Source organism: Microcaecilia unicolor, chromosome 7 (assembly GCF_901765095.1).
Source record: "Microcaecilia unicolor chromosome 7, aMicUni1.1, whole genome shotgun sequence".
In the NCBI taxonomy this organism is placed as follows: domain Eukaryota; kingdom Metazoa; phylum Chordata; class Amphibia; order Gymnophiona; family Siphonopidae; genus Microcaecilia; species Microcaecilia unicolor.
Window position 1 is genome coordinate 205,118,480 of NC_044037.1, and position 24,421 is coordinate 205,142,900.

At 43.1% G+C, this 24,421-nt stretch overlaps 1 protein-coding gene and 1 long non-coding RNA gene across 12 annotated transcripts in view; one reads left to right on the forward strand and one right to left on the reverse strand.

Annotated features, from left to right (window-relative positions):
- Positions 1–520: 520 nt before the first annotated feature.
- MYO1B (myosin IB) overlaps positions 521–24,421 on the reverse strand; it is a 429,756-nt gene continuing 405,855 nt past the window's right edge. For all 11 annotated transcript variants that reach the window (XM_030208964.1, XM_030208970.1, XM_030208968.1 and 8 more), the window contains 4 exons: positions 12,017–12,149; positions 9,082–9,234; positions 8,249–8,376; positions 521–1,512 (listed from right to left, as the gene is read on the reverse strand). In XM_030208964.1, coding sequence (XP_030064824.1) covers positions 1,389–1,512; positions 8,249–8,376; positions 9,082–9,234; positions 12,017–12,149 — 538 coding nt within the window. In that variant the 3' untranslated portion in view covers positions 521–1,388. The remainder of the gene's footprint in view (positions 1,513–8,248; positions 8,377–9,081; positions 9,235–12,016; positions 12,150–24,421) is intronic.
- Positions 18,674–23,911, forward strand: LOC115473839. Its single transcript, XR_003942763.1, has 3 exons — positions 18,674–18,684; positions 19,400–19,401; positions 23,832–23,911. It is a non-coding gene; the product is annotated as an uncharacterized LOC115473839 (long non-coding RNA).

The following is a 24,421-nucleotide window of genomic DNA, read 5'->3' on the forward strand; positions in this document are numbered from 1 at the left end:
TTCTCAAGATGTCTTAAATGTTTTATTGCACATTCTATGGTACATATTAATATCCAGAGAAGCCTGTAACCCTTAATGAGTAATACCTAAGCTGTTAAAACTGTGTCCTGGATTGAGAGTGAAGGAATTTGTTTTTGTCCATAATAGGCAGGTCTACTCTTGCCATATGTGTGATCTAAGATTACTGTAAATTGCACGGAAAAAGTTGCTTAGAAAAAAAAAAGCTCAGTCATCTCCCTAAGAAAATAACTCCATCTCAGCCTGTAGGGAGTAATTAAGGACTGGATCCAACTGGAACCCTACCTTGTTGCACCAGCTTCTTTATTTCAAATAGATCAGATGCATATGCCCTTCTCTTCATGTTTCGAATAACTCATTCTTGCTGTCTCAGTTACTGCTGTTGATCAGATAGCATTAATGGTGATCATATTGCCTTAGGGCTGATGCCTCTTACATATAACGCTGCCCCCCCCCAAAAAAAAAAAAAAAAAATTCATACCCACAAGCAAGAAGAATAAAAGGTACAAATGCTGAAGGCAATAATACCAAAAACACAGAGCAGCATATACTGAGCCAATACCTATATACAGAATCTTTAATCAATTAAATGCAACCTTAGTAAAAGTGGAATAGATTATCCAAAACACTTCATATAATAGTCCATATGCCCAAAATGATTCGGCACCTAGCGTCTGCATCAGGAGTAAGTTTACAAGTGAATACGGACAGAAAATTCATCTAGGCATTGTCTAAAATGCTCAGAAGGTTGTACACATAGGGGTATCCAGCCCCTGAAATAAACTTAAAACAGGTCCCTGGGGATGGGGGAGGTAAATCAGCTATAAATATGGTGGATTATCAGTCTGTATTCACTTGCAAAGTTGCCCCTGAGGTGTTTTGAACTTATTTATTCCACTTTTACTAAGGTTGCTCTTAATTAAAGATTCTATATATAGCTACTAGTTCAGTATATGCTATTTTGTGCTTTTGAAATTCCCTAACCACGCCTAGCTGTACAAAACCATATTTCTACGGCTGAGAAATCCTAATAGATATCTTTCTGGCATCTGCTGGCACTAATGTGCTATCTGTAAGTTCCTGATCGATCGGATAAAGATAAGTTTCTCGGTAAATAGAACCATTCTGTACTGTACTATGACCAAAAAATGAAAATTGTGTATAATATTGCAATTGGACTTTTTTTTTTTTTTTTAATGCTGCCAACATTCCATGGGTTTTCATTTAAGGGTTACAGACTTTCAGTTAAAGGAAAGCTAGATTTAAAAGCTGATTAACCAGTGGCAGCTCACAATCACAATTAAAAACCCTCTAAAATTGCACTGTTACAAAGAAACAAAGTCTATCAAAGGAGGACGGTGATTTTGCAGTTAAGGCACAGCCACTTCTAAGAGACGGTTGTTTTTCCGTTTGCATGTTAGCATGTTGCCGTTCTTCTGGTTGCCCTGTATAAACTTCACACACACTTTGTCCTGTTTGAATTGCACCAGGAACCTAGGAGAAAGAATATGAGACTTCAGATAGGAACACTGCTTATAATAAAGGAGAGTGTAACTGAACTTTTTTTTTTTTTTGGAACAAAAAAATCACATGCATTTCCTATGTTACAGCAGGGCCGGCATTAGCAAAGTGCAGACAGGGAACTCGCACTGGGTCCCCATGCCAGAAGGGGCCCCAAGGCTATCTAAACTGAAGGCAGCACAGTTTGCTGGCAGGCTCTGAGACCCTCTTGCAAATCTGCCCTGGGCCCAACATGTCTAACACCGACCTACATCAAAGTATTCTCTAGTCAATGATAGTACAACCAAATTCTATTTCCCATTTCTTTCACCCTACCACTAAGCACAGTCCAAAATCTGAAGCCATTCCTTTACATAAAGAAGGTTAGAGGTATGGAGGTGATGGGGGCAAAAACAGCATCCAAATTCAAAGTAATCGAGGAGAAGCAGGCGATAATTATTAACAGTGGTGAAAAGAGAAGGGTACAGTCAGAACACAAAAAAGGTCTGTGGGTTAACAGTAGGTTTGATGATTCTTGCACCATTTTTCCACTGCCAAATTTTCTTTGTGTTAACATTATCCAACTCTTCAACATATTATCTCAGTAAATAAATATTTCTACAGAGTATCTAAATCTCTTGAGTACCTAGGAATAAAGCGAATCACCCAGTAACACAGTGATTTCCAAATCTTTTACTATCGTGCAACCCCTAAAATGTTTTTTCATAAACCGAGGGACCTTCAGTTTATGTAAACATATATATGTTCATACAAACAGATTCTATAATCTAATTTCTTGAGGAACCCATGAAGAGAGTTTGAGGAACTCGGTGTGGGAATCACTGCAATAACATTTATTCTATATTGAAATAACTTTCTTATATTGTGAAGCCCCGAATAAGGGCAAAACATTGGTTTTCTGTGCAGATAAAGTTCCTCAGACCCCATTCTCCAGTCCCAAGAGGGACACCGCTCCCCATGATTAATGCCTCCCAGGCCTCTGAGCCTGTCCCTACCCAATATAATACAAAGTAGCACTGGTTATCCTGAGATTGCTCTTTGACCCTCATGACCCACGCTGAATAGGTGTTTAGAGATGTTGGCTGATCGGTTTAATGTGTACATGTAACACTCAGAATGTTGGACTGCCTGTGGGACAGCTGCAAAGGGGGAAATAACTGTGTGAACTACATTTTTTATTGGGGGAGGGGAGGGGTCAAACTGAAGTTGACTCCAGTAGTTGAGTCTGAAGGTTTTTCTAGACTCTGATTTTCACCTGGTTAAGCAAATGTTGAGAACAATAAGGAGCTGATTTGCTGGTTTACCTTTGTTTAATTAGATTCACATTAATTCTGATTATGAATAGATTGGATGACTGCAATTATCTTTATGCCAGTCTTTCAAGGAGGCAGCTCAAGTGGTTGCAATTAGTGCAAAATATAGCTGCAAGGTTTTAACTAGGAAGAAATCATTTGATCACGTCACCCTGATCTTGGCGTCCATCTACTTACTGCCTTGTTAGCACAGAATCAGGTGTAAAATTTGTGTCTGCATTTTTGAGGTGCCCATCTCAAGAAACCTTAGTATCCTACTAATATCTTAGTACCATATACCCCACAGGGATCACTTCACTCTTCTTAGCAGTCACTACTGTGTTTCCCAAATCAGGTATATCTACAACAGAACAAGACAGAGAGCTTCTGCGGTTTTGGGTTCATTGTGGAATGCCCTTCCATTGGCTGTTTGGTTGGAAGACGACTGTAAGAAGTTCTGGAAATTGGTAAAAACTTGGCTTTTTAATTATGGATAAGGAGGTTTTACTGTATAGCTGGAAGTAGAATTTTCAGCAGGGTGATTTTATTTTGGGGGTATAGGATGGATGAATGGGGGTTGGTTGGATTTTATTCTTGTTGCTGTTTTTTTCATTGTAACTCACCTTGAGCATTAAAAAAAAATTGTTAAAGATGAGGCTTTCTTAAGGGGTTGGAAGGCTGGCAGTGATATGCTCTCTTGAGCAGGGACTTTCCTTCCCCATGTTTAAACTTGTACAGTGCTGCGTAACCCTGGCAGCGCTATAGAAATGCTAAGTAGTAGTAGTAATAGTAGTAAATACTGGGGGAATCTGTGGCGGTTCTGATGTGCTAACGAGACTTTCCTTCACTGGGGGTACTTCACACAAGGCTTGATGCCCCTTCAAGATGACGGTACAGGGATGCTTTGGAAATATCACCAAGCATCTTAGCAGGGCCAGTGCAAGGGTACTGGGTGCCCGCGATGGCTCTGCTTGCAGACCCAACTTATTCACTCATAACAGCTTCAGCTGTATTCTGGTTCTCTACAGCTTTCTCCTAAAGGCCGGTGGCATAAGCACATTCAAAACACATGATCGTGGGGCCAGCACTTCCTGGCACTGACTATGCAATGTAAGTTTTGGATGTGTTCACTGTGTCAGCCTTACAAAAGAAGAGGAAAATTATGGTAGAACTGCGGCACAGATTTCCACTGACCTGTCCAGCTGACTCAGTTCTTTGTCTAGCAGGGTTTGGGGATCCCTGCCAGTCATCCTCTCCCACTTGGTTAGCTCTGTTTGCTCTTTTGCTCCACCCCAAATTCTGGTGCCCTAATTTGCTTTGTGGTAAGGTCAGTCCTGCATCTCAGCCCGCTGCTGTAACCATTAGGTTACTCTTCCACTTTCAAGTGAAAGCTCAGTGTGAGGATCCCAGCCTTCATTCTAACTGAACTGGCGGCTTGGAAGAATAGGAAGAAGCTATCAGTTCAGGAAAAAAAAAAGCAATCCCAAAGTGGCTAAAATATATGTGCTGTTCTGCTCTGTCATCTCCCACAATTTGGCACAGCCATTTAGACTATAAAGACCTGCCTGACCTATTCTTGTGTTTCAACTCCCTGAATCTCGGTTACCATGTTTCCCTGCCTGCGCCCCCACCTCCATTCCCACGTTAGCTTAGACAGTTTCAGCACAGCACTCGTGTAAACAAAGCTCAGGATTACAGGAAACACAGGATCAGATTTCCAGAATACATGCTTGGTGAATGTGTGTATACATTTAGCTGTATTAACTGCGCCAGCTGAAATCTGCTGTGAGGACATTTATTTTCTCAGATTGGAGGATAAAAAGATGCCACTTCCTAGAGATCTAAAGTTAGAAGGCACCTTCCTAAAATCCTACATCTGGAATACTTTAAGTCCAGATGTTTAAAAGTGTTAAGAAACTACAATATAGAACTTACCTAGCCCATCGGTTAAATCTGAAACCAAATGATGTTTTAAAATCCATTTTCATTATATATTGGCAGTTATTCCAAAATACTTGTACAGTTACTGGCTGCTGGTAAATGTACAAGCTCCCTGGCAGCCAATTTTAACAGCACTATCCAGCTTATTTTCGAAAGAGAAAAACGCCTATAGTGCGACCTAAATTGGGAGATAGACGTTTGTCTCGCAAAGGCGCCCAAATTGGTATAATCGAAAGCCGATTTTGGGCGTTTCCAACTGCACTCCGTCGCGGAAACGAATAAAGTTGACGGGGGCGTGTCAGAGGCGGAACTGGGGAGTGCTTATCAGCCGAGGAGAGATGGGCGTCTTTAGCTGATAATCGAAAAAAAAAAAAAAAAGGCGTTTTTACCACGATTTTGGGTCACTTTTTTTTTGGACCCTTTTTTTTCACGAACAAGTCCCAAAAAAGTGCTCCAACTGCCCAGATGACCACTGGAGGGAATCGGGGATGACCTCCCTGGACTCCCCCAGTGGTCACTAACCCCCTCCCACCCAAAAAAACCCCACTTTACAAACTTTTTTTCCAGCCTGTATGCCAGCCTCAAATGCCGTACCCACCTCCATGACAACAGAATGTGTTCGATCCTGTCACAGCCTTTCCCTGGGTCAGATGTGGCTCTCGGGTGCAGTACAGGGTCACATCAGCATTGCATTGTGGTGGGTGTAGGGTATTGGGCTCCGTGATTTCATTAGCTTGTGTTACAGTCTCACGATGTTGGTAGTTGGTAGGCTCTTCTCCCATGGTGCTTTTCCCCCTGCCTACTGGGTTTGCCCTGTTGTGTTTCCTGTTGTAGTCCATGCGGTAGTGGCCATTTTTGTAAGCCAGTTTTAGTTCCCTTTCCTGTGTTAGCCACATTAGACAACTTAGTTCTTCCCTTGAATGTGGCTGAAAGAGGGCATTGTAGAGCATTCTGCCAGCTCTGACCTACTGCTCATCTCAGTACCAGGGAGACTCGTTGCCAGTGGGGCACAACCTCTGATCTGCAGTTAACTGTGAGTAAAGGTGGTTATTCCAATAAAGGACGTTTTCGGAGAGATTAGTCTTCAGGTGTCAACTGGTGTGCCAATGTTATATAGCAGCAACCACTGGAGCACTTTTAGTGGGTACTGCAGTGCACTTCAGCCAGGTGGCCCCAGGCCCCCCCCCCCCACCTGTAACACTTGTGCTGGTAAATGGGAGGCCTCCAAAACCCACTGTACCCACATGTAGGTGCCCCCTTCACCCCTAAGAGCTATGGTAGTGTTGTACATTTGTGGGTAGTGGGTTTGGGGGGAGGGGGGTTGGGAGCTCAGCACCTGTGGTGAGGGAGCTATGCATGTGGGAGCTTTTTCTGAAGTCCACCGCACTGACCTAGGGTGCCCAGTTGGTGTCCTGGCATATCAGGGGGGCCAGTGTACTACCAATCCTGGCCCCTCCCACGACCAATTGGCTCAGATTAGGACGTTTTTGAGCTGGGCGTTTTTAGTTTCCATCATCGCTAAAAAAAACAAACGCCCAGCTCAAAAACGTCCATTTTTTCGAAAATTTGGTTCGGCCCGCCCCTTCACGGACCTGTTCTCAGAGATAAACGCCCATGGAGATAGGCGTTTCCGTTTGATTATGCCCCTCCACAGGTCTTATTGTATAAAGGTTATGCTCCTAAATTTACGCTCCTTAAATTTAAGAGCATAATTTATGCTCTAAAATAGATTATGCTCCTAATTTAGGAGTATAAATTATGCTAACTGATATCAGACTGATCTTGCCACCCTCCACTATGGCTAAAGAGGTTAGGGCCCTTCTGCTTGGAAAAGTGACAGCTGAGGGGTGTTATGATTGAGGTCTAGAAAATCTTGAGTGGTGCAGAACGGGTTGAAGTGAATCAATTTTTCACTCTTTCAAAAAGTACAAAGACCAGGGGACACTCAATGAAATTACATGGAAATACTTTTAAAACAAATAAGAGGAATTATTTGTTTTCACTGAAAGAATAGTAAGCTCTGGAACTCTTTGCCGGAGGATGTGATAACAGCAGTTAGAATATCTGGGTTTAAAAAAGGTTTGGACAAGTTCTTGGAGAAAAAGTCCATAGTCTATTATTGAGATGGACATGGGGGAAGCCACTGCTTGTCCTGGGATTGGTAGCATGGAATGTTGCTACTATTTGGGTTTCTGCCATGTACTTGTGACCTGGATTGGGCCACTGTTGGAAACAGGATACTGGGCTAGATGGACCATTGGTCTGGTCCAGTATGGCTATTCTTATGTTCTTAATCACGCGGTCTACAGCCTTCTTTTTTCTTTCACTTGCTTTATGAAATTCTCTCCCTCAGCATCTACATCTTGAGAAGTCAGGATTATGCTCTTTTCAGAGTCTCTTTGAAGACTTACTTTTTTTTCAATTGGCTTTTAATTTTTAATTAACCTCCCTTTTTTGAATCCTGTGGTGGGAGGTTCTTCGGGTGAACAACTGATGGATATAAAGGCTTTGTTCTGTCTTTTGTGCATGTTTCTTGTTTTGAGTATTCTTTATAGGATAGCGCTCCATGATGATTTTTTCCCACACCCAAATCTAAGTGTTATTTACTGAATCTAGGCCTATGTGCACATAGTATACACTCTCTACCCCCTAAGGTACACGTGCAAACTTCATGCACACCCTATCGGGAAAGAGTATGCAGTTTTTAAGAAGAGGGCATACTATTAACAACGGGACAGTTTTACTAAGCGAAGTGACTAGGCATGCCCAACTCGCGCCAAAATGGAGTTACCGCCCAGCTACCGCATGGCTCTTGCGGTAATTTCATTTTAGGTGCGTGTCCAATACGCGCGTCTGAAAAATAAATTTTATTTTTGTCGTGCGCCAAGTGGTATTTGACACGCGTAGGTCATTACTGCCCGGTTACTGCGTGAGTCTTTACCACTAGGTCAATGGCTGGCGGTAAGGTCTCAGACCCAAAATGGACATGCGCCAATTTTGATTTTGCTGCACATCCATTTTTAGCAAAAATTTAAAAGAGGCATTTTTTGCAGGCGCACTGAAAAATGGATATGCGCACGCCTAAAACACGAGCCTACACTACCGCAGGCCATTTTTCAGCGCACCTTAGTAAAAAGACCCCAATATTTGATGGAAATGAAAAAAAATTCCAAACAAAAATGACATGAAAAGTTTCTGCGTGCCCATCCCTACATATAGACCCTACATATCCTTGATACTGAGAAGGTCAGCACATATAATATGCTAACTCCTCCACTGCTGAGCATATTTCCCACGTGCTCTACACAATGCACAAATACTGCTCCTGAGTCCAGGCAGTCCAGATGTTCCTTTAGGTTTGCTAAAATTTAGATCTCTTTAAATTTACAGAATTTTCCCTGTACATCTCATTTTGGATTTCAGGTTCTCTGCCCTATCACTTCCAGCGCACCTTATATACAAAAGGAGGCACTTACTCATCAGCAATCTCAATGAAAATCTTCTGTTTGGTTTGGCTCAGAGCAGTTCGATAAAGCTTGGTGGTCATTTCAATTAGATGATCACTACTGAACAGAAAATCCCCTTTAGCAGCAGCCGCTGAACCCTGCCATAAAGAAGGAGCTGTGGTTAGTTTTAATTCAATAGCTCTCAGAAGACTACAGTCGAGTATCAGATATCTACGTAATTACAGACAGATGCAGAAAATGGCCATCACTGAAAGCACAAGAACATCCATGGGGTGCAACTGCTTTCTCTTTCATTATCTAAATGCTAATTCAAGTGAGCAATGACCCAAAATGATTGTGAAGACTTATCGTCCTGTGCCTAAAGTACCTTAAGGAATAAAGAGAGCCAGCCATTTCCATTAAATATAAAGGAGTAATGGTCTGTTATTAGGAAAGGTAAGTCAAACACAGCGAAGGTGACAACAAAATCAAAGCTACACGATGTTGATAGTGCATAAGATTTTATTAAAACATCCAATGACTCAATAAAATTTATTTTTATTACATTTGTACCCCGGGCTTTCCCACTCATGGCAGGCTCAATGCGGCTTACATGGGGCAATGGAGGGTTAAGTGACTTGCCCAGAGTCACAAAGAGCTGCCTGTGCCTGAAGTGGGAATCGAACTCAGTTCCTCAGGACCAAAGTCCACCACCCTAACCACTAGGCCACAAAATCTTCTGCACTAGTTGAACATTATCTAGCTTCAATTTTGTTGTCGCTTTCACTGTGTTTGAATTATCTGTGTGATTGCGAGGGACCTTGTTCTTCTATTTCCTCTGTTATTAGGAAATCCCAGCTTACCTCCTTGAGGTGCACAGCAAAGAAGTCGTCATTTTGTGAGCTCATGGACACTTTGGTGATATCTCCCAGAGGCACTTCCAGCTTTTTCTGTCCCGACTTTTGGTCGGCAAGGAGGATATTGCTTTTTGTTAACATGAAAATCCTGGGTGCGCCCTTCAATAGGTAAACATATTGGACAAGTAAATACAAGGAGATGACAAAGTAGGACAGTGGCTGTAGTAACAGGACAGAGCATTAACACAAACCAGCAGTGTCTCACATGTTAGAGATTTTAGGATTACATTCCCCCATACCTAATCAATCCAGCCCAATCATTTTACTCATGTTTCTCAGACTTGCAACTTTTGGGAATTCGACTTGGAAATAAATCTACCGGTGTCCTGGCTCAGATTCCTTCAATTTGCAGCCACATCTCTTTTGTGGAATGTATACTTATTAGGGCTGCAAGTTAATTGCAGTTAATGCAGCGCTCAATGCAGCGTCTCTTGTCTCCTCCAAACATCTCTTCTGCTCTCTTCCACTCCTAATTCCTGCACTCGGCGAAATCCGGCATTTTCCCCCCACTCATGATTCACCCCCCCCACACACACACACACACGTCTACATTAAAAGTGGTCTTCTGTTGGTTCCCAGCAGCAGTGATGTACATATGCTGCTTGTGGCCTGGTACAAAGCTTTCCCTCTGACCCATCCTGCCCATGCAGAAACAGGAAGTGATGTCAGAGGAGGCAAGACGGGCCAGAGAGAAAGCTTTGGAGGGAGGGAGATTATCAGTCCTTTAGGGATGGGAAGGGGGATGGGATTTGTTACAATAAAAGTGGTTTATATATTATATACAGGTACTTCTTTTGCACCCGGGGCAATGGAGGGTTAAGTGACTTGTCTAGAATTACAGCTGAAGTGGGAAATAAATAAATAAATAAATAACATTTAATTATACGATTAATCACAATTAAAAATCTTTAATCCTGAATTGCGGCCCTAATACTTATATCACTGTGTAAACAGCAAGGAGGAAAGGAGAGGAGCAGAGATAATGTAAATAGACTGGGAAGTACTGGAGAAAGAAACATTACAGCCCCATATCGAAAAATACAATTCTTAGAAAAGACAACTGCTTAAATTAGTCATGAAAAGGATAGCTTTTTCTTCATGTTTTCTCTCATTTAAATCCATAAAATTTGAAAACTTTGCATTATTCCAGGGCTTTCTGCTAGGGCAAGCTCTTTAACTGGATCTAGCTGACATAGCTGGGATTCTGGATAATTCCCATCAACTGTCTTGTCTATGATATACACACCTACTTTCCTCTTGTGTCTTAGAGTAATATGACAGTTTTATGTTTACTATTTATATCATTTGTAACCTAGGACTCCATGGCCATGTTTTTATGTATATTTTATATTTAATATGGTACACTGCCTAGAGTTTTCTAGAGATAGGCAGTATATCAGATTAAATAAACTGTAAACAACATACATGAACAACTCAGTTACCTCACTGGCCTTGAGAACAGAAGGGACATTTCAGTGAGACTATACTTCAGCACCCCTCTAGGGCCAGCACAGACTGCCCTTGTAGCAGTATCTGTTCTTCCACCCTCCATGGACTTTTGTGTCAGTCACATCATGATTGAGCCCTGACTGTCCTGATGAACAGCAGGCCCAAGCAAAAGCCCATAGCATGCAGGACTGAGGCCTGAGTTACACACAGTCAGTGCATGGGAATATGCTTTATTACATTTCTGGAATATATCTCAGGTACTACTGGCTTTCTAATTTACTTTAGGAAAATGTTGCATAGTCGTCCCTCTGGCTTGATGGTAAAACTTCCATATAAACAATTTAGGCTCTAGTTCTTTATCAACAAGGTTGGGCTTGTCAGAATGGAGATGCATCTAGGATAAGGGGAGGGCAGATGGCCATGTGCATGAGGACTCCTGTATCAAAAGATGCGCTGAAGAATCCAGTTCCAGCTAGCATAGGACCCAGCTCACTCATAAGTCATAGAGAGGGGGCTATAACAATTATTCTTCCCTTTATATTTCTTTACTATTAAAATATCATTTGCAAACAATATTGAAGGTGCTCAAGGCTGGCTCAGTATTTTTGTGGCAGCACAGAACAGCAATGATGAACACCTGTGTTCAATTCCCCAGCCAGGACTGTGATCCTTGGGCTAAGGCTGCTGTAGAGACAGTGTTCAGATTTCAGCCATTACTCTTCAGAAACACCTACTGGCCAATGACCACAGCTTATGAAAGGAGCTGCTATAGTATGAGGCTCCTAGCCAAGAACTAGCACTGCCGTAGCTGGACTAAAGTAAGTGGAAGATGATACTGTAATAGGGTTAAGCCTATTTTGATACTGCCATTGCACCAACCCACACTAACAGCAACGCTAGCAGAGGGCCTCCATGCTCAGTGGGAATGCTGCTCCTGGGTGGCTAAGGACTCATGGCACCATCACTCAACTTACAACCTGGTTTCAATGGAGCAAGATGAGACTGCCAGGCCAAATATAGTTCAAAAATATAAAATAAAAATATAGAGTAAGATAAAAGTTTGGCCTTTTCTACTTACAGGTTAAAGCAAATTTTGTGCAAACAAAGTAAAATTTTGCTAAACCATAGAAAAAGCAATAATTTGTAGTTCTAGTAGATAAGGGGAATATTCTTTGTAAATTTCTAGTTGCAAAGGGTAAAATCCTTCCTATTTTTGAAATATCTAGCGTGCCCCCATAGGGCTTTTGTAGATTAATCACAGCGGTTACACATGTAAGGGTATGTTCGGTGACAAGAAGGTGCATATTTTGACATGACCCGTGTTTATGCATGTTCAGGAGTGGAGCCACAGGAAAAGGTTCAGATTGGCAGCCAGTTGCATGCATTTACTCCTTAAGATTTTGGCCAATGAAAGTCTTTTTTTCCCTTTTACCTTTCCATTGGCTCTGTTGATCTTGTTTACAACATCAGCAATTATAATCTTATCTTCCACAGTGTCGCTGAGCTTCTTGTACTTTGGATTCTTGCTGACTTCCAGATAATCCCCTTGGAATGGCTGACCTACACTGTGAAAGCAAGAGAAAAAGGTTCTAGTTGGCAGTGTATTTACAAATTATTTATATCCCACCATTCACTAGTAGTTCTAGACAATATTCTAACATGGCCACCATTCCTGACTTATCTGAACCTCTGAGGACGAGATTAGAATCAGTAATTGGTAAAAGAAAAAAAAAAGCACTAACCATGTCACATCGGCTTAAAGAATTGTATGGTCTAGTTGCCTCAAAGTATTACTTCATCTACTGATTGCCTCTTGCTTCCTTTGGTTTTATTCTAAGGTTCTCTTCTTTAAATACTTTCCAACCCATGGGATGTTGAAAAGAAATTATACACAGTAGGCTGAAATGACTGAATAGATATGGATGGGCTAGAGTAAATTTTAAGGGGCTTCAACATTAGCTTCAGAACTTTTAGTACAAGAACTGTGCTGGGCAGACATCTACAGTCTATGCCCCGAGATTGAACAAGAACAAATCAAACTCGGGTATATATATATAAAGTATCGCATACCATGTAAAATGAGTTTATCTCGTTGGGCAGACTGACCGGTTAAATGGTACTTAGCCAGCTATCTAAAGATATTCAGCGGGAGATAGCCGGCTGTCTCCCGCTGAATATCACCGGTTAGCGCTTAGCAGATAGCTGGTTATACTGCGCGATATAACTGGCTATCTGCCAATTTTCAGCACTTCGTCGGATAAGTTTGGTGGTCAAATCTGGCTGTGTCAATAGCAGATCTATCTCTGGCTGCCATGAGCTTAGCCAACCAGCACTGAATATTGGCTTGGCCAACTATTTTCTTACTGACGAAAAATAAACTGGATATTTAATGCTGGTCACTGGAAACAGCCCAGCACTGAATATCTGGGCTCAGCGCTGACCACGGGAGGCAGCCGGCTACCTTCCGTGGTCTGAATTTCGGGCCCATTTGGTATCAGCAGAATACAAGAACAGAGTGTAATGTATAGTAATCAAAAAATTTATTGTTAGTCCAATTATAAAAGGCATCATCTTATTTCCTTTTTTGTTGTTTTGTTTTATTTCTGTTCATTACCTTTATTTTAGGTAGCCATGTGACTACTTGGACTCTACTTATTGGTATTTTATTACACAAACATCTCTTCGTCTTTATGCAATCTCTGTTATATCAAGAGAACAGGATCAGTTCTGGTAAACTGGCCTCTCAGACTATAAAATAACTCAACAAGACCTAGGTTCTTATTTTAGAAGCTCTATTCATATTCCAGATATCTGAAAACCAGCATTTACATATCCATATTGGATGGACGGCCAAATACCGATTTTATAAAGCCTGAATATGAACATCTAAAATTGCTGAAGTCCATATGGCAACAGGGTGTGGTCGGGACGTGTTTTTGGTGGAATAGGGAGGGGAATCAAACGATGGACATCTAACTCCGATTGCAGAAGGGGAAGGAATGTCCATGTTCAAAAAGATCGGCATCCTTATTTAGTAGGGTTACCATATGTCTGGTTTTACCCGTGTCCTCTTTGGGACACGGCCAGGCAACTGGGTTTTGCGAGCCTGCCCGTTTGTCTGGATTTGCAAACAAATGGGCAGGCTAGTGGGCGGGCCTAGGGGTGTCCTATCCTCCCCTCCCCTTACTGTTCTGCCCTGGTGGTCTAGTGACCTCTTTGGGGCAGGAAATAGCCCCCTCTTTCCTGCAGACTGTCTCTTGTTGCGTCTGGTCCTGGCGCCAATTCAAAATGGTCAATCTTGGCAGCCATTTTGAATCGGTGCTGGGACCGGAGGCAGCAAGAGACAGTCTGCAGCCGCTCCGGGCAGGAAAGAGGAGGCTCTTTCCTGCCCTGAAGAGGTCACTAGACCACCAGGGCAGTACAGTAAGGTGAGGATAGGACACCCTTAGGGAGTGTGACAGGGGGGCAGGGTGGGGGTGTGAAAGGGGCATGGCGTTATGTGACAGGGGGCAGGGTAGGAGTGTGGTGGGGCGGGGCATGTGTTCTCTTTTGGGGGGGGGAACAAATATGGTAACCCTATTATTTAAACCTGGCACTTGGCATGTCCAGTTTACAGAAAAGTGATGTGATTGAGCAGTTCTCTACTGAATAGAGTCAGTGAAATCACAGTAGGTATTTTCCTGTCCCTGGAGAACTCAGAATTTAAAAATAAACACAATTTTCAAAAAGGTACAGAGACATTTGAACCAGCAACCTGGCTCTCTAGTAAGGCTCATAGCAGGCTACTCTAACCATTAGGCTACTTCCTCATGTGGATGGCTGTGTGACCATTTTATATGGGCATTCCTTTTCTGCCACACAGCAGCCCATGTCCCTTGTTTTACTCCGTTCATACTTTGGACGTTTCAGTTTTTATATGGATGTTATGCAGCGTCCATATCTCGTGTATTTTAGGACAGGCTGTATATCAGCAGATCCTGTTGTAAAATACATGAGACACAGGCGTCCATGTCTGATGTACAGATGAGGAAGAACAGATTCTCAGTTGGACGTCCTTTTTAAAATTCTACTCCACACCTCACAGGTTTCTTCTATACAGACACGATAGCACCTCTTTCTGCATACAAGAAATGAGCCAGCTGGTCCTATGCCTCAACAATCAGGCTTCTGCACTTCTCTGTGTCAGTGTCAACACCAGCATGCTTGGATGACAATGTGAAAATACTAATTCCACCCGTTTTTCCTTTACAGTCACTGAAGCACAGGCCTCATCATTGTGCATCAGTTATGCTATACTGCAAGTACAACATGACAACTACATCATCCATCTGCCGCAGAGCACAGCCTGAGATGTGTAGCTACAATGGGAATATCACACAAGAAATAAATCATGCACAAAAGTGTCTTCTAGTTTCATCTTCAAAGCCACACTGAAAAAGGCAAGGAACAGACAGCTCCTTCAAGCCTCTAATTCTGTTGAAAATTCTATTAAAACAACATAATTTTATCTGAAATGCAATTCAATTAACATAGATTGTTATCTTGTAAGCATATGAAAGCATATATTTTCAGACAAAGAAAAAGTGAAACCAGAACTGAATAAATATATATTTTATTCCCTTTGCTAGAACAAAACTCAAGACTAAGCAACCTGTGAAGTGCTTCATTTGCCACAACCAGAAAAAGAGTGAAGAAAAAGCCAAAATATGTACATGAATTTCATTAGTTAAGAAGGTGACAGATCATGGTAAACTGAGGAAATGATTTGGATCCGCAAGGGTCCAGTGTAGTGTAGAAGGTTTTGCAGAGAAGATTTCTTAATCAATCTTTCACATTTATCCCCTAATTCTATAAAAGTTGCCAAAAATTTCACGTGCAACTTAACTGAATAATGATCTAATTAGCAACAATAATTGGTTCCACCCACTAGCTATCACAAATTCTGATAGCCCAGCTCAACTTCCCACCCTCTCAAGAGGAGGAGGTAAGTGCAGTTGTGCTACTAGTAGTGCGGTAGTGCAACATGCTGTCACTGGAAGTGAGGCGGATGGGCTCCCAAACCCTCCCCTGATCACAGCTCCCACCCCTCCTATACAGCCCCCTATATGATCAATCACAGCTCCCACCCCCATGATACAGCTTCCACCCAATCCTTCCCACATATATTCTAGAGCCCTCTGAAGGCCTCCTTTTGACAGTCTGATGCCCCTATGCACACCAAGCCTTGCCCCCTTCGAGACCCCCCTACCCCCTGAGAGCAAAAGCCTGCAGCCCTCCCCTCCCCTGAACCTTACCTGGGGGTCAGCATTGGTGGAGCAGTTGTCCCTGGTAGCAGCAACCCTCCACTGCCATTCACGTTGATGCCTGAATCCATAGGCGCCCCGTATAAGAGGCTTGTGGAGCCCAATCGTGGACTTCCGACTTCCCTGCTGCCCTCACAAGCGCAGCGCTTTTGGGAGGCAGCTCTGGCTCTCCCTCCTTCCTACCTTGGTTCCCGCTCTGGCTCCCAATCAGCAGCCCCCCCCCCCCCCCCCCCGTGCATTTTAACCTTTACTCTCCGACGTGGCAGCGATGTCAATCAATGAAGAAGAAGGCACAACAGCCAGCTCGCTTCCAGCTTCTCTCTTCACACAGTGTCCCGCCCTCGCGGGAACAGGAAATGCATCATCGCTGACGCTGTAGGCGGGACACTGTGTGAAGAGAGAAGCTGGAAGCGAGCTAGCTGTTGTGCCTTCTTCTTCATTGATTGACGTTGCTGCTACGTTGGAGAGTAAAGGTTAAGATGCGCAGGGGGGGCTGCTGATCGGGGAGCCAGAGCGGGAACCAAGGAAGGAAGGAGGGAGAGCCAGAGCTGCCTTGCAAAAAGCGTTGCAGCCTGCCACAGAGAGTAAAAGGGTTGGGTTGGGGGGGGGGGGGCAAGAAAGGAACAGAGAGGAGGGCTGTTGAGGAGCTGAGGGAGTCAGGGAGAATCGCTGGATGTGGAGAGAAGGCGATGGCAGGGGGAGAGAACAGACTGCTGTAGAGGACAGGAGGGGAGAGGAGAGGAGGGGAGGGCAGGGGAGAGGAGAATTGCTGGTCATGTATGGATGGATGGAGGGCAGGGAGAGAGAAGAAATCGCTGGACAGGAGGGGAGGGCAGAGCAGGGGAGAGGAGAATTGCTGGACATGGATGGAGGGGAGGGCAGGGGAGAGAGGAGAATTGCTGGGCATAGATGGAGGGGGCAGGAAATTTTCTGGAGATGGATGGAGGAGAGGGCAGGGGAGAATGGAAAGATCCTGGACATGGATGGAGGGGAGAGAGGAAATTTGCAGGATATGGGTGGATGGATGGAGGAGAGGGCAGGGGAGAATGGAGAGTTGTTGGACATGGATGGATGGATGGAGGGGAGAAAGGAAATTTGCAGGATATGGGTGGATGGATGGAGGAGAGGGCAGGGCAGAATGGAGAGTTGTTGGACATGGATGGATGAAGGGGAGGGAAGTCAGGAAGGAGATGCACATGGATGGAGGGGAGGGAAGAGAGGAGAAATGCTGGACATGGATGGAGTGGAGGGCAGGGAAGAGGAAAAATGTTGGACAAGGATGGGGGGAAGGAAAGATAAGGAAGGAGATGCACACGGATGGAAGGGAAGGGAGAGAGGAGAAATGCTGGACATGGAGGGGAGGGAAGACAGAGGAAGTAGATGCATATGAATGGAGGGGAGGGGAATGAGGAGAAATGCTGGATATGGATGGAGGTAAAACTGCTGAATTTAAGGGCTGGATTGGAACACTATGAGGGCAGATGTTGAAACTGGAGAAAGGATAGGGTGGTAGACAGGACGCATAAGGACACAGAAAGATGGTGGACATGGTGAGAGAAAAAAATATCAAATGGAAAGAAGACACTGGGACCAAAGCTAATAGAAAAACTAAATGCTCAGACAGCAAAGGTAGAAAACATTTTTTATTCAAAATTTATTAATTGGAATATGTCAGCTTTTGGAAATGTACATCTGTGATATTTTGCATGTAAGTTTCAATGTTTCTAGTATTGCTGCATGCTGAGTCTGACTTCTTGTATTTTGCCTTCATATCTGTTGTGCCATGTGTTTTTCATGTGTGATCAAGATGCAGTATTCTGCTAGCATGTAGTATTTGCAGCCCTTTTTGTTTTGTTTTACTAGGTTGTGTACTGGTGTTTTAGAGTCAGGTGTAATTATAGTGCTGCCTTTCCACGCATAAGGTTGTAGCTCGTCCTGTCCTTGGAATTAGTGCTGTTATGTTTTGGTAAGGCTATGAGTGTGTTTTTGCACAAGTTTGTGTATAGTGTCTTGCAGTGGAGAGATTGTGTGTTGGGCTTATTGAGGTGGCACCAAAACATCAGAAAGGGTGTAGAGCCTAAATCATGACACACTACCTCTTGAAGGATCTACATATGGTCTTTAATAAAAGGAGCTCATTGTGAACACTATCCACCCTAAAAGGGTGTTTTGTGGCTCTACATGAGAATTGTGATGATATGATCCCTTGTTTCATATTGTTGACGGTCTGCATTTTCCGTATGGGTGGTATATTGGTGTATTAGAGTCTGCCTAGTGTAATATTTATGGTACAGTAAGGTTCTGAGTGTGTTTTTGCACAAAGTTGTGCATAGTGTTTTGCAGTTCAGCGATTGTGCTTAGAATATGCTTTGAGCAACCACTTTATTCTTTGTTATATGATACATATCTAATATCTAAATTTAATAAAAGGTACTAATTGTGATTATTTTATTTTTACTTATTTTTTTTCTGTGTGTTGTCAAACAATTATGGATTTAAGCTCCGCCCATGGCCCACCCCTAACCCCGCCCCCTTTAGCCCCCCCAAACAGTTGGGCCACCGACCACCTATGCCTGAATCCAAATTGGCACTGATGACCCTTAGCAGAAGTCTTGCGATGCTACTATTCCTAGGATTGGATAGGGGCCATACTGAGGGGGGGGGGGGGGAGTTGTATTAGGGAGACCAGCTTGGGGGACTACATTAGGGGGTAGGAGCTGTGATCTGGTGGGATAAGATGGGGGGGGGGCTGTATAGGGAGGATGGGCGCAAACCACTTGCGCCACCCCAGCTAGCTGTCCTGGCACTGTGTTACATGCTTGGGCTGATAGCACATAGGACACATGCTATCAGCCCAGGTATTGTTTTGCCCTCTGCATTAACTGCACAGGATTTACACATACTGCTCTGAAATCTTTGCTGTTACTATGCAGTAAATGCCTACTGCAGATTAGTATAAGGGTCCCTTAGTTTGTAAGCCCTTTGGGGACAGGGAAATACCTACTGCACCTCTATGAAACTCGCCTTTAACTACAACTGAAAAAGGTGTGAGGTAAATCCAAAATCTCTTCTCTTTCCATCCATGAGCTGTGCTCCTCAAGCTTTCCTCACTTGTTGATTCCTATGTTTATAATTATTTCTTTCTTTTTTTTTTTTGGGGGGGGGGGGGGGTTGTCACTGGTCTTATCTTTGTGTTTTTATTTTACATTTTTTACTTGAAAAATGTTTTTACATTTTTTAACTTATATACCTAGTGTTGAGATGATTCATTTTACTTTTTTATGACTTTGTGATATGCCACTGTGTGGCAAGATCTAGTAGGTTTTTATTTTTACAAAATTTATAATAAATTACTAAAAGATGTACCACTTGTATAGAAAATGAGATGGCAAACATGAAAAAACATAATATAACGATATCATAAACCAAGCAAGAAACAACCCATCATGTTAATAACCCTCTATAAAACCCCCAATAAATGCATGGGAGAGAATCCAACATAAAACAATTAGGAGTGAGGCTCAATATGGAGGAGTGGCCTAGCGGTTAGAGCACTAGTCTTGACATCCAGAGGTGGCTGATTCAAATCCTACTGCTTCTCCTTGTGATCTTGGGCAAGTCACTTAACCCTCCATTATCTCAGGTATAAACTTAGGGGCCCTGTTTACTGAGGTGCATTAGCATTTTTAGAACACGCTAGGTGCCCACAATATTACACAGCACGCGCTAAAAACGCTAGTGCACCTTAGTAAACATGGCCCAAAGACTGTGAGCCCTCCAGGGACAGGGAAATACCCAGTATACCTGATTTTAACTCACCTTGAGCTACTACTGAAAAGGTGTGAGCAAAATTCCAAATAAATTAAAAAAAAACCCAGAAATAATTAAAATTGAAGCAGACAATGCGCCAAACTCAATCATAAATCATCTCAGTGGTGTACCCTTGGGGTGGGGCGGGCAGTAAGGGAGTGCACCGAGCAGTCAAGGAGCCACAGTCTACTGGAAGCAGCTGTTGGCTCTGCCAGTCCTCTGACGTCAATTTCCTGTTGCAGGACAGGGGACTGGCAGAGCCAACAGCTGCATGCCAGTAGACTGGGGCCCCTTGACTGCTCAATGCACCCCCTTACTGCATGGAACGGGAGAGTGGTGCTCCACCCTGGGTGGCAGTGGCAACCAAGCTAGGTACATCACTGAATCACCTATAAACCCACCCCACTGGGAATCATGTTATCATTATCTAACAATCTCACTGCCGAGAGGAAAGCTTTTTAGCCAGAAAATCTTTCCAGTGTGTAGGTTCACAAAATATATATCTCACATTAGCAATTTTTTCTAAACACTGGTGGGCGTAGATATCAACGTGGGCTACCATTAACCTGTTTTTGCTCAGTGTTCCAAAATTGTTTCAGAAACCAAGGGTGAAAATAAAAATTTGAGCAAAAACAGGTTAAAAAGTGCTATTTAACCATTCACTCATGCAGTGATAGTTAGTTACTAATAACTAACGGGGTCTTTTGCAAAGGCGCACCAGCGTTTTTAATGAGCACTAAAAATTAATGTGCACTAAATGCTGATGTCCATAGGAATATAATGGGCATCTTAGCATTTCATGCACACTAATTTTTAGCATGCACTAAAAAACGCTAGCAATCTTTGTAAAAGGGGCTCTAAAGTTAACAGTGAAATTGCATGTCTCAACAGTAGCCCACTTTTATAACTTCCCCCCTTAACTGGATATTTAAGAAAAAAAATTTCCCTTTCCGTAATGATTTTTTTTATTCTTATTTGATTGGCTGAACAAGAAGGTGTTTTATATCATATCTCAGTGGCAAGCCACTCACCCAAACAGGCATGAATACTTTGGAAATGCTGACAATCTAGAACATGTACCATATCTACCCAAAACAGGAAAGTGACTTATATAAACTGGATTGAATAATAGACTCGGAAGCTGGAGATCTTGGTTCAAACTCTGCTTCTGGAACTCACTGTGCGTTTGGATGATAACGTATCTCTCACTGCCTGAGACTGGAAGCTGTACCGGCATGCAATTTCTTACCCTTCTACAATAACCAGCCGACATTAAAACTGCTCTTATTTTGAGATAAACAAATTTGTGGTCCCTTCACTGCCCACAGGGCCAGCGTTAGGGGGTGGTGGATGCAAACAGGGCAGCTGCTCTGGGCCCCACAGCTCCAGGGGGCCCCATGGTCCAGGCATCTCTTCTCTCCACCACAGTTTGTCTCCCTTCCTAATCGTCTTTAAAAATGTATTTCTCTTGTCAGAGGGGACCCGGCACAGCAGCCATTCTCACAAGCTGCTTGTGGCTGCCCTGAAGCTTTCCCTCTCTGCCACGATCTGTCCTCCTCTGGCGCAATTACCTGTTTCCACCTGGGCAGATCATGGGAGAGAAGGAAAGCTTCGGGACAGCTGGAGGGAGCTTGCGAGGATGGCTGCCGTGCTGGGGCCCCTCTGAGAAGGGAAATAAAAACTTTAAAGAAGACCACAAGGAGAAGGGAAGGAGATGGACTGCGGTGGGGAGAAGGGGAAGAGATGCTTGGACCGTGTAGTAGCAATGCAGGTGGGGAGAGCGGGGGGAGGGAGATCAGGGGCCCCCTCCTTAATTTCTGCCCCACCATGTCTAAAACTGGCTCTGGCTGGCCAAGGCTCACTGCACTAAAAACCTGCATCATTCACCAAACAACAAATTTAACCAAGTAAGAATTTGCCAGATTTTAGTCAAAATAAACAGAAGTGCAGTGTTAACATGACTGAACTGTCCTACATGGTCCTAATTATAAACAAAACAAGAGTTTTTAGTTCTAATTTCAGCAACATGACTGAGGCCTCCTTACTAATGTACGATAAGATTTTGCAGTTCCTGAGACCCAAGATGGCGGCGTGAGTAGAAGCACCCGCGGGAGCTCCTGAACCCTGCTCGAAATTTGCGCAACTGAGCTTCCTCAAACCCGAAATGGGTAAGAGGAAAGGGAAGTCTAGCTTGCCTGTCTCCACGGGCAAGGTCGATCCCCCTCCGCTGCGTCAGATGACGTTACAGGAATCAGGCCTTCGAGTGCTTGGAACTGGAGGCAACACTTTGGGAGGTCCGGGAGATCTTGGAGACCGGAGCGCAGAGGGAATTTCGTTGAGCCCCCCCCAGATAACAGTCCCCCCAAGACCGGGGGTTGAGGCGAAGACGACGAGGGAACGCTTAGCAGAATCCGGAAGTCGGTCCCCTGCAGGCGCGGCTGGAGACCCCGTTGCTTCTTCAACGTCGGTGAGAACAACAGCCCAGACAGGTTTCCTGTCTGAAGGGAAGCCCGGCGAATCCCCGTGGAACCTTGGAGGGTTGACTAAACCACTGACTGTTACACTTGATTTACTATGGGAAGCAATTCAAGGCTTGAATACCAACCTGCAGCAAATTTCAGGTATATTGAGGGGAGAGGTGACTGAACTAAAGCAAGCTCAAATAGTAGTAAAATCTGAAATTGCAGAACAGAAGACCAAAATGAAAACTTTTGATAAAGATTTAGTAGCAGTGAACTCCTCAACTTTAATGTTGATAAAAAATAGCAACTTCCAGCAGCGAAAAATAGAATATCTAGAAAATCAGATAAGAGGCAATAATCTACGATTTCTTAATTTTCCTAAAGCCCCCCTTACTCCGGCCTTAGACATGCTTAAAAAATATTTTTCAGAGGAATTAGGTATTCCCCTTGAGGGACTACCGCCTATTACCAGGACACAATATATCTCCGGAGCTGGTCTGAGTAAGTTGCCTATAAAGCCCCAGTCTGATGTAAATTTGACAGAATTTTTAGAGCAATCTCTGGAGGTAGTGACTGAAAGAACTACACTGCTGGTTACATTTGCTTTACAACTGGATCGGGACAATATATTTAAACTTTATTTCAGACACATGAACTCTCCTTTTCTTGGATCAAAAATACAGATATTTCCAGATTTTTGTAGAGAGACTCAAAGAAGAAAGCAGCTTTTGACGTTAAAAGAGAGGGTTCTCCGAATAGGAGGATCCTTTATAGTAAAGTTTCCTTGCAAGTGTTATATTTCTTTGAATGCTGTTAATTACATTTTTTTTGACCCAGGGAAGTTAATTGAGTTTATATCAACTAAAGAATAACTGCTGTGAATTCCTTGATTGCTAGCGCTTATCCTGGCTGTGACACTGAAGGTTCTATCTACTCTTTATTTTTTTTTCTTTTACCTTCTTTTTAACTTCCTAGATCTTGGGTCAATATTTGTGGACTAAATAAGAGGATGTTTTTGCCTTTTTGAGATATCTAGTTAATACTTTAATGTGTGAAGTGTGTATCTATGTATTATTGCATAAATGTAAATTTAATAACTCATAAATAAAAATTTTTAAAAAAACCAGATTTTGCAGTTCCTGTGCATTAATTGCAAACCCTCTGCATGAACTGCTGGGAGCGTTCCCAACAGTTTCCTATTTAGTTAATGCACAGAAACATTTTTCAATATGTGTTAACTGCATGCTGATAACATGATACAGTTAGCTAAACCTATTCAGGTAGTATTAACTGTGCTGTATTAACAGTTAAGTGTCTCCTTGTTACCTGTAAGGCGCAGTCCCTACCCATTCGTTCCATGCCCCCATCCATGTTAACTGTTAACAGCTAATGCAGGGGTCCTTTTACTATGGTGAAAAATGGCCTGTGCTAGTGTAAGCGCATGTTTTGGACGCGCGCATATCCATTTTTCAGCGAACCTGTAAAAAATGCCTTTTTTAAAATTTTGGCCGAAAATGGATGTGCGGCAAAATGAAAATTGGCGTGCGTCCATTTTGGGTCTCAGACCTTACCGCCACCCATTGACTTAGCAGTAAGATCTCACGCATTAACCGAGCTGTAATGGTCTACGTGCGTAGAATGTCTTTTACCACCTAGTAGCACCACACGCCAGAAAATAAAAATTATTTTCTGGCGCATGTAGTGAACGCGTGTAAAAAATTAAATTACCATCTGGGCTATGCGGTAGCCGGGTTGTAATTCCAAACTGACACGCGTTGGACACGTGTAGGTGCCTATGCGACGTAGTAAATGGGCCCCACAGTTCAGTAAATAGGTCCAAAAGGGAGTTAAAGGCCCCTAGAAAAGTCATTATTTCACTGAAGAAGTCAATCTGCATATTGCTTTCTTTTAGAAAGTCTCATACAAAATACTGTTCAAAAATTCCTTTAAACATAAGAATTTGTAACAGCAATAATCTCTTTTGGACAAGAAATAGATTGGTAATTACTGCTCTGTCCTGACTGAAGGGTAAAGCGGTCAAAGGTTTGATATATTGCCTTTCTGTGTTACAACAAAACAGGTTTACATATATTATATGCCCACTGTACCTAGTGGGATCACAATTTTGTACCTGGGGCAGAGGAGGATTTGACTTCCCCATGGTCACAATGAATGTCTTTGCCTCAGATCTTCAACTCCTCAAAGTGAAATGTTAACTGGCAGTAAATTCTATAATTACTTAAATACAGCCGCCTGAGGCTG